The sequence below is a fragment of the Cebus imitator genome, unplaced genomic scaffold, assembly GCF_001604975.1.
Source record: "Cebus imitator isolate Cc_AM_T3 unplaced genomic scaffold, Cebus_imitator-1.0 Scaffold0, whole genome shotgun sequence".
Lineage (NCBI taxonomy): Eukaryota > Metazoa > Chordata > Mammalia > Primates > Cebidae > Cebus > Cebus imitator.
In genome coordinates this window covers 6,211,379-6,225,903 of record NW_016107315.1, presented here as the reverse complement: position 1 = coordinate 6,225,903, position 14,525 = coordinate 6,211,379, and the positions used below count along the sequence as shown (strand labels likewise).

General features: G+C 41.3%; 1 protein-coding gene across 42 annotated transcripts in view; it reads right to left on the bottom strand.

Annotated features, from left to right (window-relative positions):
* MAP4 (microtubule associated protein 4) overlaps positions 1 to 14,525 on the bottom strand; it is a 227,820-nt gene that overhangs the window by 72,153 nt on the left and 141,142 nt on the right. For all 42 annotated transcript variants that reach the window (XM_017517362.1, XM_017516045.1, XM_017516332.1 and 39 more), the window contains exon 4: positions 54 to 176. In XM_017517362.1, coding sequence (XP_017372851.1) covers positions 54 to 176 — 123 coding nt within the window. The remainder of the gene's footprint in view (positions 1 to 53; positions 177 to 14,525) is intronic.

Genomic DNA, 14,525 nt, shown 5'->3' with positions numbered 1-14,525 from the left:
TCACATTTATGTGATAGCTCACATTTAGTAGTCACAAGCAAGCCAGGACTTACCAGTCTGGATAGGATTGACCACTTGCTCAGGTTGGAAACAAAAGTTGGTATCTTCTGGCCAGTTCTGGCTGTTTGGGTATTCCTGGTAGGCCATTTTCTCTTCAAGGAATTCAGTTGGAGACCCTTAAAATAGAGACACAAAACAAAAGTTACAAGGTATTTCAGTTTTCTCCACTACAGTGGAATTTCTATAAGTATCACAGCTAATACAATATTAAAAAATCCTTTCTAGCTACTGTCTTTAAAAAAAACCTTTTTTGTTTTAATTGAAAGATAAAAGGAGCTGGATGGGACATGCGTCTGTAGTCCCATTTACTTGGGAGGCTGAGACAGGATTACCTGAGCCCAGGAGTTCCAGGCTGTAGTGCAGTATGATCGCACCTGTGAATAGCTACTGCACTCCAACCTGGGCAACACAGCAAGACTCTGTCACTAAAAAAAGAGTTTAAGATAGAAGGAAATAAAGTACTGAAGGCATAAAGTAGGTCATTAAGGTTAAAAAAAAAAAAACACTACAGAGTGACTCTAGGTTATATAGGCACAAGAGGTTAGTGATTTCTCCACATAAAAGAACAAGGATAAAACTGTCAAAATCAACCATTTCAAGGCACTGGAATTAAAGGCAGACCTAAATAAATGGAAAGATATAACATGTTCAGGAACGAAAGATTCAATACTGTTAAGATGATAATCCTCAAAATGACCAATATACTGAGGAAATTACAATGAAAATCCTAGCATTTCTTTTTAAAGGTATCAATCAGCTCATTCCATAATTTATATCAAAACATAAAAAACCTATAAAAGGCAAAACAATTTTGAAGATAAATAGTTGAAGGGCTTATATAACCTGCTTTTAAAAGTTAATGTATCAACCCAGGCTGGGAGTGGTGGCTCATGCCTGTAATCCCAACACTTTGGGAAGCTGAGGCAGGCGATAACTTTGAGGTCAGAAGTTCGAGACCAGCCTGACAAACATGGTGAAACACCATCTCTAGCAAAAATATAAAAATTACCTCAGCATGGTGGTACATGCCTGCAATTCCAGCTACTCAGGAGGCTGAGGCTTAAGAATCACTTGAACCTGGGAGTGGAAGGTTGCAGTGAGCCAAGATTGCACGACTCCACTCCAGCCTGGCCGACAGGGCAAGACTATACCAACTCAGTATAGTACTGGCAACACACTTAGGTAAATGGAACAGAACCGGTTCAGAAAGAAACAGGCTATCTACAAACATGCCAGTATAATTAAACCCAGAAACAATTTTTTAAAAATAAATAATACAGAAACATTGGACACATATGCAAAAGTTAACTCCAAACAGATCAAAGACCTAATGTAGTACACTGCTAACTTATTAAGNAAAAAAAAAAAAAAAAAAAAAAAAAAAAAAAAAAAAAAAAAAAAAAAAAAAAAAAAAAAAAAAAAAAAAAAAAAAAAAAAAAAAAAAAAGACAAGACAAAGACCTAAGAGTTAAAACTAAAAAAACGTATAAACAGGAGAAAATCTCTGTGACCTTGGATTAGGCAAAGATTTCTCAGACATGCCACCAAAAGCACTATCCATAAGAGACAAAATATATAAATTAGACATCATGAACATTTAAAACTTTTGGTTTTCAAAGATACTATTAAAAGGTCAGTCTCACACCTGTAATCCCAGCACTTTGAGAGGCCGAGGTGGGCGGATTCCCTGAGGTCAGGAGTTTGAGACCAGCCTGGCCAACATTACGAGACTCTGTCTCTACTAAAAAATACATAAATTAGCTGGGCCTGGTGGCTTGCGCGCCTGCAGTCCCAGCTAGTTGGAAGGCTAAGGCAAGAGAATCACTGGCGCTCAGGAGGGGAAGGTTGCAGTGATCTGAGATTGCACAACTGCACTACAGCCTGGGGCAACAGAGCGAGACTCTCAAAAAAAAAATCAAAAAACAAAAGACAACAACAAAGATACTATTAATGAAAAGAGAAGGCATAGACTTTGAGAAATATTTGCAAATCATAAATCTGATAAAATATTTGTATGTAGAATAGATTATAATCTCTTATAACACAATGATAAGATAAACCACTCAATTTAAAACTTGGAAAAATGGCCCGGTGTGATGGCTCACACCTGTAACCCCAGCACTTTAGGAGGCCAAGGTGGGTGGATCATGAGGTCAGGAGTTCAAGACCAGCCTGGCCAACATAGTGAAACCTCGTCTCTACTAAAAATACAACAAATGAGCTGGGTGTGGTGGTATGCACCTATAACCCCAGCTACTCAGGAGGCTGAGACAGGAGAATCGCTTGAACCCGGGAGGTGGAGGCTGCAGTGAGCTGAGATCACACCACTGCACTCTAGCCCGGGCAACAGCGCAAGACTCTGTGTCAAAAAATTTAAAAATTGGCCAGGTGTGGTGGCTCACACCTGTAATCCCAGCATGTTGGGAGGCCGAGGTGGGTGGATCATGAGGTCAGGAGATCGAGACCATCTTGGCCATGGTGAAAGCCCGTCTCTACTAAAATACAAAAAATTAGCTGGGTATGGTGGTATGCCCCTGTAGTCCCAGCTACTCAGGAGACTGAGGCAGGGGAATCGCCTGAATCTGGGAGACAGTGAGGTTGCAGTGAGCTGAGATTGTGCCACGTTGCACTCCAGCCTGGCGAAAAAGCAACACTCCGTTTCAAAAACAAAAACAAAAAAATTAAAAAGAAAATGGAAAGAGAAGCCACAGACTTCGAGAAATATTTGCAAATCATAAATCTGATAAAAGATTTGTATGTAGAAGAGATTGTAATCTCTTGTAACACAATGATAAGATAAACAACTCAATTTAAAACTTCGAAAAATGGCTGGGCGTGATGGCTCACACCTGTAATCCCAGCACTTTGGGAGGTTGAGGTGGGTGGATCATTTGAGATCAGGAGTCGAGACCAGCATGGCCAACATGGTGAAACCTTGTCTCTACAAAAATACAACAAATTAGTCAAGTGTGCTGGGTACCTATAATTCTAGCTACTTTACTCAGGAGGCTGAGGCAGGAGAATCACCTGAACCAGGAAGGCAGAGGTTGCAGTGAGCCGAGATCACATCACTGCTCTCCAGCCTGGGTGACAGAGCGACTCTATCTCAAAAACGAAACAAAACAAAACAAAACAAAACAAAAACCCCAAAAAACAAACAAACAAAAAAACTGGCAAAATATTTCAACATACATTTTACCAAAGAAAATATATAATGGGTAATATGCACATGAATGAAGCTCATCAGTCCTTATGGAAATGCAAATTAACACTACAATAAAATCCTACTACAAAACCATTAAAAAGGCTATAATCAGTCTGGGCACAATGGTTCATGCCTGTAATCCCAGTACTTTGGGAGGCTGAGGCAGGGAGATCACCCGAGCCCAGAAGTTTGAGACCAGCCTGGGCTAGTAGAGACCCTGTCTCTACAAAAACCACAAAAAAATTAGCCAGTTGTGATGGTGAGTGCCTGTAGTTTCAGTTACTCAGGATGCTGAAGTGAGAAGATTGCTTGAGCCTGGGAGGTCAAGGCTGCAATAACCTACGATCACACTATTGCCTTGGTGACAGAAAAAGACCCTTTTTCAAAAAAGAGGCTGTAATCAAAAAGACTGACAGGAGCAATTTTGAGGATATGTAAAATGGTAGTTTGGTGGTTATTTATTTATTTACATTTTTCTCAAAAATGCTCTTTTTTTGTTGTTGAGACAGGGTCTTGCTCTGTCATCCAGGGTGAAGTGTGAAGCATGGCTGACTGCAGCCTCAACTTCCCAGGCTCAAGTAATCCTCTCACTTCAGCCTCCCAAGTAGCTGCCAACTACAGGCACTTGTCACCACACCTGCCTAATTTAAATATATATATTTTATGATTATAAAAATATACATATATACATTTATTTTATTATTATTTTTTGGTAGAGACAGGGTCTCATTATGTTGCCCAGGCTGGTCTCAAATTTCTGGGATCAGGCAGTTCTCTGGTCTCAATCTCCCAAAGTCCTGGGATTACAGGCTTGAGTCACTGTGCCTGGTTCTACCTGTATTTTTAAAGACTAGCCAAGTAGAGCAGTGAGAAGCAGGGAAAGAGTAGAACAAAGAGTTCGATCTGTAACTGACTGTGAACAATTGAGATAACTCACTACCTTTGGACCAACCTCTTTTTATTTTTTTTGAAATGGAGTCTTGCTCTGTCGCCCAGGCTAGAGTGCAGTGGCACAATCTCGGCTCACTATAACCTCTACCTCCCAGGTTCAAGTGATTCTCCTGCCTCAGCCTCCCAAGTAGCTGGGACTACAGGCATGTACCACCATGCCCAGCTAATTTTTGTATTTTTAGTAGAGAAGGGGTTTCACTATGTTGGTCAGGCTGGTCTTGAACTCATGACCTCATGATCTGCCCGCCTTGGCTTCCCAAAGTGTTGGGATTATGGGCGTGAGCCACTGCACCTAGCCCTCTTTTTATTTTTTAAATAACAGCTTTACTGAGTATAATTCACAAAATTCACCCTTTTAAAGTAGAGTTCAAAGGTTTTTAGCATATTCACAGTTATAAAAGCATCACTACTATCTAACTTCAGAACATTTTCTTCACTCCAAAAAAGAAATCCCATTACCTTTTCTCCTTTTCCACTTTCCCCTACCCCTTGGGTAAGCACTCATCTACTTTTTGTTTCTACAAATTTGCCTAATCTAGATATTTCATACAAACGAAGTCACACAATATGTCATCTTTTGTGACTGGCCTCTTTCATTTAGCACAATGTTTTCAAGGTTCATCCATGCTGTAGTATGGTATCTGAACTTTCTTTTTTTAGCCAAGTAACATTCCACTGTGCGGATCCACCACACTCTGTTTATCCATTCATCAGCTGACATTTGGTTGTTTCTACTTTTTGGATATTGTGAATAACACTGCTATGAACATTCATGTACAGATTTTTGTGGGAACATATATTTCAATTCTCTTGGTTATATCTCTAGGAGTAGAATTGCTGGGTCATAAAGCAAATTTATGTTTAATATTTTGAGACAGTGCCAAACTGTTTTCCAAAATGGCTGCATCATTTTACAATCTCAACAACAATACATGAGGACTCCAATTTCTTCACATCTTCACCAACATTTGCTATTATCATCCTAGATGTGGTAAGAAGTGGTATCTTATTATGGTTTTGATTTGCACTGCTCTAATGACTAATAATGTTAAGCGTCTTTTCATGTGTTCATCTGGGATTTGGAAGTTTTCTTTGGAGATGTGTCTGCTTAAGTCCTTATCCATTTTTAATTTCTATTTTATTTAGAGGTGGGGTCTCCCTATGTTGCCCAGACTACAGAGTGCAACACAGTGGGACTGCATTGCAGGTGCAATCATATTCCATTGTGGCCTCAAATTCCTGGGCTCAAGTAATCCTCTTGCTTCCACAAGAGACACCTGTAGCTGAGACCACAGGTGTATGCCATCATGCTTAGCTATCTTTTTGGTTTTTGTTTTTGAGATAGTGCTGCTCTGTTGGCTCAGCAGTGGTACAATCACAGCTCATTGCAACCTTAAACTCCTGGGCTCAAGAGATCTTTCTGCCTCAGCCTCCAGAGTAGCTGGGACCACAACTGGCTAATTTTTTAAATCTTTTGTAGAGAAGAATCTCAAAAGCATTATGCCAAGTGAGGAAAACAAGACACCAAATAATGTATATTGTATGGTTCAATTTACATGAAATTTCTAGACTAGAACATACAGAACTATAACAGGAAGCAGATCAGTGGTTGCTTGAAACTGCAGGTCAGAAAAGGGACTGGCTTTGTAAACAGGCTCAAGGGAACTTTCAGGGTAATAAAAAAAGTTCCAAACATGGATTACAGGGATGATTGCACAACTCTGTAATTTTATTAGAAATCATTTTGAATATATAATTTTACTAAGAATCATTTACTTCCACACTTAAAATAGGTAAATTTTAGGGTATGTAAATTACACCTTAATAAAGCTTTTTCTTTTTTTTTCCTTTTTTTTTAAGACAGAGTCAATGTCACCCAGGCTGGAGTGCAGTGGTGCAAACATAGCTGCAGCCTCGACCTCCCTGGCTCAAGCAATCCTCTCACCCCAGACTGCCAAGTAGCTGGGACTACCGGCATATGCCACCATGCCTGGCTAATTTTTAGTTTTTTTTGTAGAGGCAGGGGTTTCACTATCTTGCCCAGGCTGGTCTTCAACTCCTGGTTTCCCGCCTTGGCCTCCCAAAGTGCTGGGATTACAAGCATGAGCCACCACACCTGGCCCAATAAAAGTTGTTTTTACTAAACACTTCCTTGTTAAGGGCTATGAACTTTAGTGGAGAAGGGAGGACAAGGGTATGAAGGTGAGGTGAGTAAAGAATTCTGAAGGAAGTTTTGAGAGGTTGAATAGCCCCACTACCAAAGTTTGAAATTTCCCTACTGCCTTGATGCTGGAAAATCAGACCAGGACTTACAGAAGGTATCCCTGGGAAAGGAGAAGGCTCAGCCACAGAGTACGTATAAAAGGACCCACGGCTAATGCACTTACCTCAAGGCAAATGGCAAAGTAAGTGGCAAGACTGCCCCTCATTTATTACTAGCCAATTCATCAGGCTTCCTGTAGGTACAAGCTTTCCACTTGAAGGTTTCCCTTTATTTCTGTGTTTCAAAGGATCATTTAAATCTGACTTCATTTACATGAAGTGTCTTGGGGAAAGATGTGAAAAGTGGAATATAGCAAGATAACTGTTCCTAGATTTTGCATAGTTTAGAATGTCTTCAGGAATATCTCCCTAGAGGACCTCAGAAACTTTGAGTTCTTTTCTTTTTTTTTTTTTTTGAGATGAAGTCTCACTCTGTCACCCAGGCTGGAGGACAGTAGCACTATCTAGTCTCACTGCAACCTCCACTCCACCTCCCGGGTTCAGGTGATTCTCTTGCCTCAGCCTCCTGAGTAGCTGGGGTTATAGGCGTACGCCACCATGCCCAGCTAATTTTTGTATTTTTAGTAGAGACCATTTTGGTCAGGCTGGTCTCCAACTCCTGATCCTGTGATCTGCCCGCCTTGGCCTCCCAAAGTGCTGAGATTATAGGCATGAGCTACTGTACCTGGCCAGCTTTCAGTTATTTTCAATGCCTGCAAGAATGCAAGGAAGATAATGGACTATACTTTTTTTTTTTTTTTTTTAAGACAGAGTCTGGCTCTGTCACCCCGGCTGGGGTGCAGTGGCGTGATCGTGGCTCACTACAACCTCCACCTCCTGAGTTCAAGTGATTCTCCTGCCTCTGCCTTCTAAGTAGCTGGGATTATAGGTGCATGCCACCACGCCTGGCTAATTTTTGTATTTTTAATAGAGATGGGGTTTCACCATGTTGGTCAGGCTGGTCTAGAATTCATGACCTCGTGATCCGCCCACCTCAGCCTCCCAAAGTGTTGGGATAACAGGCATGAGCCACCACACCTGGCCCTGGACTACACTTTCAATTAAGATATTTGAATTATTGTTTTGTAACTAAAACTCTTCTTACATGAGCAAAACACTTGATCCCTAAGAAACTTATCTGTTGAAGGGAGAGTGAACATTGTAAATGGCAAAGCCTCTTAAATCCTATGTGTCAATCTGAGCCTCTAGTAGGAGCTGTTTCTTTCTGGGGTCATGGGTACTTTCCTGCACATAACTGAGAGGCTTCTTCTGCTGCAAATTATAAGAGAGGGAAGTACATCAATTCTTCAGAAGAGAGACTTTTTCTAGTTTTAGGCATTATTTGTCACAAGTATTTTTTTAAGATGAAAAATGATCATCATAATTGTCTTCCATCAATAACAGCTTACAATAGACTAGACATGCTCTGCACATGGCTATTCCCTATGTCAACTCCTAATGAAATGTGATCCTGTACATTTAGGTCTAAGCACCTCTGGAAGTAACCCCATAAAGGCCTCCCTCACTCACTACCTCCTTCTGGTTTCTCTCGTGTTCTTTTTCTATCTGCCTTCTGTTTTTCTTTAAGAGAGCCAACTTCATTTATTTTATTTTATTTTATATTTTTTGAGACAGAGTCTTGCTCTGTCACCCAGGCTGGGGTGTGGTGGTGTGATCTTGGTTCACTGCAACCTCTACCAAATGGGTTCAAGCAATTCTCATGCCTCAACCTCCCGAGTAGCTGAGATTACTGGCAAGCACCATCATATCTGGCTAATTTTTGTATTTTTAGTAGAGATGGGGTTTTACCATGTTGGCCAGGCTAGTCTTGAACTCCTGAACTCAAGTGATCTGCCTGCCTAACCCTCCCAAAGTGTTGGCATTGCAGGCATGCGCCACTGCACCTGGCCCCAAAAGCCAACTTTAAATGGTATTTCGACACAAGTAGGTTCCCTAGAGCTGGACGTGGTGAAACTAGGTTAATTATGTAGTTTAATTTTCTGTACTTTACATATGTATTCATCACCATTTCAAGCAGATATATAAGGCCAATTTTACACAGGTCATGCATACTTGTTTTCAGACACTGCTGGAGAAGAAATCTCAAGGATGACTGAAACAACAGACTCAGGCACTGGGTAAAATTCTCAAGAGAGGGACAAGATAGCAAGAACCAACCTACTGGCGCTTAGGCAGCGTTGAATCAACAGCACCATAACGTGAAAAAAAATTTTTTTAAATAGGGTTTTGAACCCCACTTTTCCCCAGTCAAATTTCTACCCTTTCAATACCTTTTTGCATCTGCTGTATACTGATTACGTACAGTTTTTAGAGAGGGTCTCCCTTTGTCTCCCAGGCTGAAATGCAGTGGCTTGACCTCAGCTCACCGTAAACTCTGTCTCCCAGGCTCAAAGTATACTCCCACCTCAGCTTCTTGAGTAGCTGGGACAACAGGTGTGTGCCATCACTCTCAGCTAATTTTTGTATTTTTGGTAGAGACAGGATTTCACCATGTTGCCCAGGCTGGTCGTGAACTTCTGGGCTCAAATAATCCATCTACCTTGGTCTCCCAAAGTGCTGGGATTACAGGCCACCATGCCTGGCCCAGTCTGTTTTCTTATAAACAATATTAGTGCTGCTCATAATTTACATACTACTAACAAATTAGTGACCCCTTCTATTTCACAGAGTCAGCTCTTTCCTTATTTTTTTCAGTGGTAACCTCAGAGCTTTAAAGTGAAATGAACCTAGGGGATCACCTAATCCAACCCTCTAAAGTTTAAACTATGTCACATTTGTCCAGATAATTCATTTACCAATTTAAGTACCTACTGTCAATTGCTATTCCTGGCATTAGTGATTCAGCAGTTAACCAAATGGTGAAATGTCCTGCTCTCATGGAGCTTAGATCAGCACCATCACCACCACTACCCTATGCTTAGGCACTATGAAAACACAGAAGCAGGTATTAGTCTAGTTGAGGGTTTAAGACATGGCCAATAATGCAAATCTCTGCAAGCCTTAGTTTTAATATCTAATACCTACTTCATAAGGCTGAGAGAAGATATGTGAAAGTGCTTAGAAAGTTATGAGAAACATACTAAATTATTGCTAATCCTGCAATAGTCATTATGGTTTATGTAGGATAAGTGTCTGCAATGCAGATACTAAGTGCTACTATAGGAGTTTAAAGAATAGTCACATAATACAGTCATGGGATGATCTAAGATCTTCCTGTTGCAGACTAGAACTTAACTGAATCTAAAAAGATAGAAGGACGTAATTAAATGAAGCTGGGAGACAGAGAAAGATACAAAGTAGGGAAAACATGCAGCTAGCAAGACAGAAGTTGGGGCTATGGGCAAGAATGAAAAAATCAGGAGGCACATCACTTTGGCTGAAATACATTTATGGAGGACAGCAGTTCTTCATAAAGGGCAGCTAGGTCTTCAAAGGCCAAATTGAAGATTTGTCTGCCTGAATGCCTTCTAAAGGGGAACCCACCCCTAGAAACCATCCCATTCCACTCTATTTGATCCTGGTACAGATGTCAATCACAGTGTTTTGCTTTCCCCACCAAAGGAGTAGACTTGTGATTCAAGCAGGCCCAAAGTTCTTTTGGAGGAACCTGATATACAGATATTTTAGATCTTGAACCATAAAGATATACCTGAGGGCTGGGCACGGTGGCTGACGCCTGTAATCCCAGCACTTTGGGAGGCCAAGGCGGGTGGATCACGAGGTCAAGAGATCGAGACTATCCTGGTCAACATGGTGAAACCCCGTCTCTAATAAAAATACAAAAAATCAGCTGGGCATGGTGGCTCGTGCCTGTAATCCCAGCTACTCAGGAGGCTGAGGCAGGAGAATTGCCTGAACCCAGGAGGTGGAGGTTGTGGTGAGCCGAGTTCGCGCCATTGCACTCCAGCGTGGGTAACAAGAGTGAAACTCCGTCTCAAAAAAAAAAAAAAAAAAGAATATACCTGAGCTGCCAGTGACCATCTTTCTCAACCCTGAAAGAGACTTTCTGAGAATGAAGCCAAAGAAGGTATAGGGGAGGACAGAAGGGAAGAAAGGGGAAGGTGGGACAAAGACAAAGCTGCAGAGAAAGAAGCCAGGTGTAGTGGCTTATACCTGTAATCCCTGCACTGTGGGAGGCTGAGGTGGATGGATCACTTAAGGCCAGAAGTTCAGCACCAGCATGATCAACATGACAAAACCCTGTCTCTACTTAAAAATACAAAAAATTAGGCCGGGTGCGGTGGCTCAAGCCTGTAATCCCAGCACTGTGGGAGGCCGAGGTGGGTGGATCACGAGGTCAAGAGATCGAGACCATCCTGGTCAACATGGTGAAACCCCGTCTCTACTAAAAATACAAAAAATTAGCTGGGCATGGTGGCGCGTGCCTGTAATCCCAGCTACTCAGGAGGCTGAGGCAGAAGAATTGCCTGAACCCAGGAGGTGGAGGTTGCAGTGAGCCAAGATCGCGCCACTGCACTCCAGCCTGGGCAACAGAGCGAAAGTCTGTCTCAAAAAAAAAAAAAAAGGGAAGAAGGGAAGGGGGGAGGGAAGGGAGGGGAGGGAAGGGAAGGGAGGGAGAGAAAGGTAGGGAAGGGAAGGAGAGAGGGGAGGGAGGGAGAGAAAGGGAGAGAAAGGAAGGGAGGGGAGGGAAGAGGAGGGAGGGAGGAAGGAAGGAAAACGGGGAGGAGAAAAGAGACTTATAAACCAGGTATTACTCTAAAACCTGTATATGTTAAAAAAAAAAAATCTATAACTCGATCAAGACAGTTGAAGGTGAGCAAAGAAAATAGAGCTACAGGAAGGCAACAAAATATACAAATATACAATGCCTAGTTCTATAATTGTATGTGTAACATCAAGGAAATCTCTAAAAACAAAGTTTCTTGACAGGACAGAAAAGCAATCTAAACCAGAAATAAATATGCTGAAGAAGGAAAGCAGAACTAGAAAAAACAGAATCAGGAGGCCAGGTGCGATGGCTCATGCCTGCAATCCCAGCACTTTGGGAGGCCAAGGTGGGCAGATCACCTGAGGTCAAGAGTTCAAGACCAGCCTGGCCAACATCGAGAAACCCCGTCTCTACTAAAAATACAAAAATTAGCCAGGTGTCGGGGCGGACACTTATAATCCCAGCTACTCAGGAGGCTGAGGCAAGAGAATCGCTTGAACCTGGGAAGTGGAGGTTGCACTGAGCCAAGATCAAGCCATTGTACTCTGGCCTGAGTGACAAGAGCAAAGCCCCATCTCAAGAAAAAAACAGAAAACAGAATCAGGAGATCCAGCTTCTAATCTTTACTCTTAACTTTGGGTGTGACCTTGAGACTGTCAGAGCTAGATTACTCATCTAGAATTTAAAAAATAATGTTGTGCTAAATAATTTCTAAAATCCATTTTAATTTTAAAAGTAATTCTGAGCCTTTTGACTTATCTATTCATCTTTATAATTCTCAAAAACCTGGTAAAACGTAACTTACAAATAAGACTCAGCAGTTACTACACAGATGAAGTACTTGGTCATTTAAGTAGATGGAACTACTTGTCACTTGTCTAAGCCAGAAAAATTACAATGAATCAAAGAATAAACCACACCATCCTTGGGAAGGTTCACAGGTGGCATACATACAGAGCAGGGTGGAAGAAAAGGGGCTAAAACTTGGATAAACACCTTTTTAAATTAGTAAAAATATTAAAAGCAATATGTTTTTTCATAGGATTAATATATTTACCTTAGTTATTGAATCACAAAACACAAATGTAATAAAACAACCCCATTCTGGATTACCGCAATGAAATTAAACAGAAAATTATAGGAGAAAGATTTTTCTAATGTTCTGAGGTTGAAGCTAGGAATCAATCTCAGAACCTTTGGCTACCTTCAAGGACAATTTTTCCTTTTTCTTCTTTTATTATTAAATATTCTAAAAAATCCATAGAGGAAAAGGAGGGAGGGAGTAGCTGGGCACTAGCAGACATATTTGAGTTCTTATTTTTATTTTACTGAGACAAGGTCTCGGCTGGGCACAGTGGCTCATGCCTGTAATCCCCGAACTTTGGGAAGGCAAAGGCCAGCAGATCATTTGAGGTTAGGAGTTAGAGACCAGCCTGGCCAATATGGTAAAACTCTGTCTCTACTAAAAATACAAAAATTAGCCAGGTATGCATGGTGGTGCACACCTGTAATCCTAGCTACTCGGGAGGCTGAAACAGGAGAACTGCTTGAACCTAGGAGGTGGAGGTTGCAGTGAGCCAAGATTGTACCATTGCACTCCAGCCTGACTGTCTCAAAGGAAAAAAAAGGGAATTGTTAATTGAGACAAGGTCTCGTTCTGTCTCCTAGTGGCGCAATCACAGCTCACTGCAGCAATGTACAGTGTTTCTGTACATTGCTCAGGCTGGTGTTGAACACCTGGGCTAAAGCAATGCTCCCGCCTCGACCTCCCAAAGTGCTGGGCTTACATGCATGAGCCACTGCACCAGACCCATTTTTGAGTTTTTCCACCCTGGCTTTGCCACAAGCTAACCATGTAAATTTGGGACAGCCCTTTCATTTCTCTTGGTCACAGTAATGACCTCTAAGGATATCTGCTCAGCTCTAAAATTACGGTAAGTAATTTTATATACATTCTATAAATCTTCAAGTCACATCCTATTTAGAGAAGGTGCACCTACCCATCTATTTCTTTTCCTTTTTTTGAGACAAAGTCTCAATCTGTCACCAGGCTGGAGTGCAGTGGCACGATCTCGGCTCACTGCAACCTCCGCCTCCAGCTACCCATCTGTTTCAAAGCTAATTAAAAACGATGTGTTTAGGACTTCAATAACACAAAAGATTAATATGGCAAATGTTAGATACTAATCTAATAGCCTTCCTCAGCCATCAAATGAACCCATGCCAGGCTTGTTCCCCACCAGTCCAAAAGGAAAGCCATGCATGCACTGTGTAGGCTGACCCTCATGGCTCCTGCTAGAGCCTGTGCCCCACTCTACCCCTGTGCCTTTGCTCGTGGGATGACTGATCCCCTGTTTGAAATGTCTCCTCCCTGATCCAATTCCAAAGCCATTACTTGGGCCTCATAGCTTCCACAGAACCTCTCTGATGACTTTAATGCTCACTTTCCACCTCTTAGCTCTTTTACCATTCACCATTACTAGGAGAGAATTTGGTCCTTAAGCACGTTTTCCTGTTAGTCCTTTTTAAAAAATTAAAAAGCCTTCAAGTATTCTGTTCATTGTAAAAAAATTCATTATTTCATGTTACTAAGTGAATTCATTAATGTTATAAAAAAGAAAAAATTGTGCTTTTACTACTGTATTTCCTCACAATGGCTAGAGCTCACTGCATGGCACAGAAGAGTATTCAATAAATAAGTTGCTATCAAATTATCACAAGATCATTATTTAGACTGACTGATGTAAGTTTAATTCATGCTATACACCAAACTTCTTGGAAAGTGATTTGCATTTGGTATAAAGAGCATAAGGTTGCTGACATAACACTGTATATAAAAAAATAAATAAATAAATAAATAAATAAGGAATTCCAAAAGGATTAAACAATAGTCTATCATTTCTAAGATAAATGTTAAAAGCTCTGTGATTTCGCTTATATTTCTTACTATTGGTAAGAAACTGTAAAGAAATACAGTGTTCTTTTGTTTTTGCTTTTTTTAAACAAACACCTCTTGTTCAAAAAACAGTTTTTAATCAGAGAAGTGGATACATTTTCCATCAACCCTCCTGGATAAAATGATACATGTTTGTCTTTTTTTTTGAGACGGAGTTTCGCTCTTGCTGCCCAGGCTGGAGTGCAATGGCGCGATCTCAGTTCACCGCAACCTCCGCCTCCTGGGTTCAGGCAATTCTCCTGCCTCAGCCTCCTGAGTAGCTGGGACTACAGACACCCGCCACCATGCCCAGCTAATTTTTTTTGTAGTTTTAGTAGAGACGGGGTTTCACCATGTTGACCACGATGGTCTCGATCTCTTGACCTCGTGATCCACCCACCTCGGCCTCCCAAAGTGCTGGGA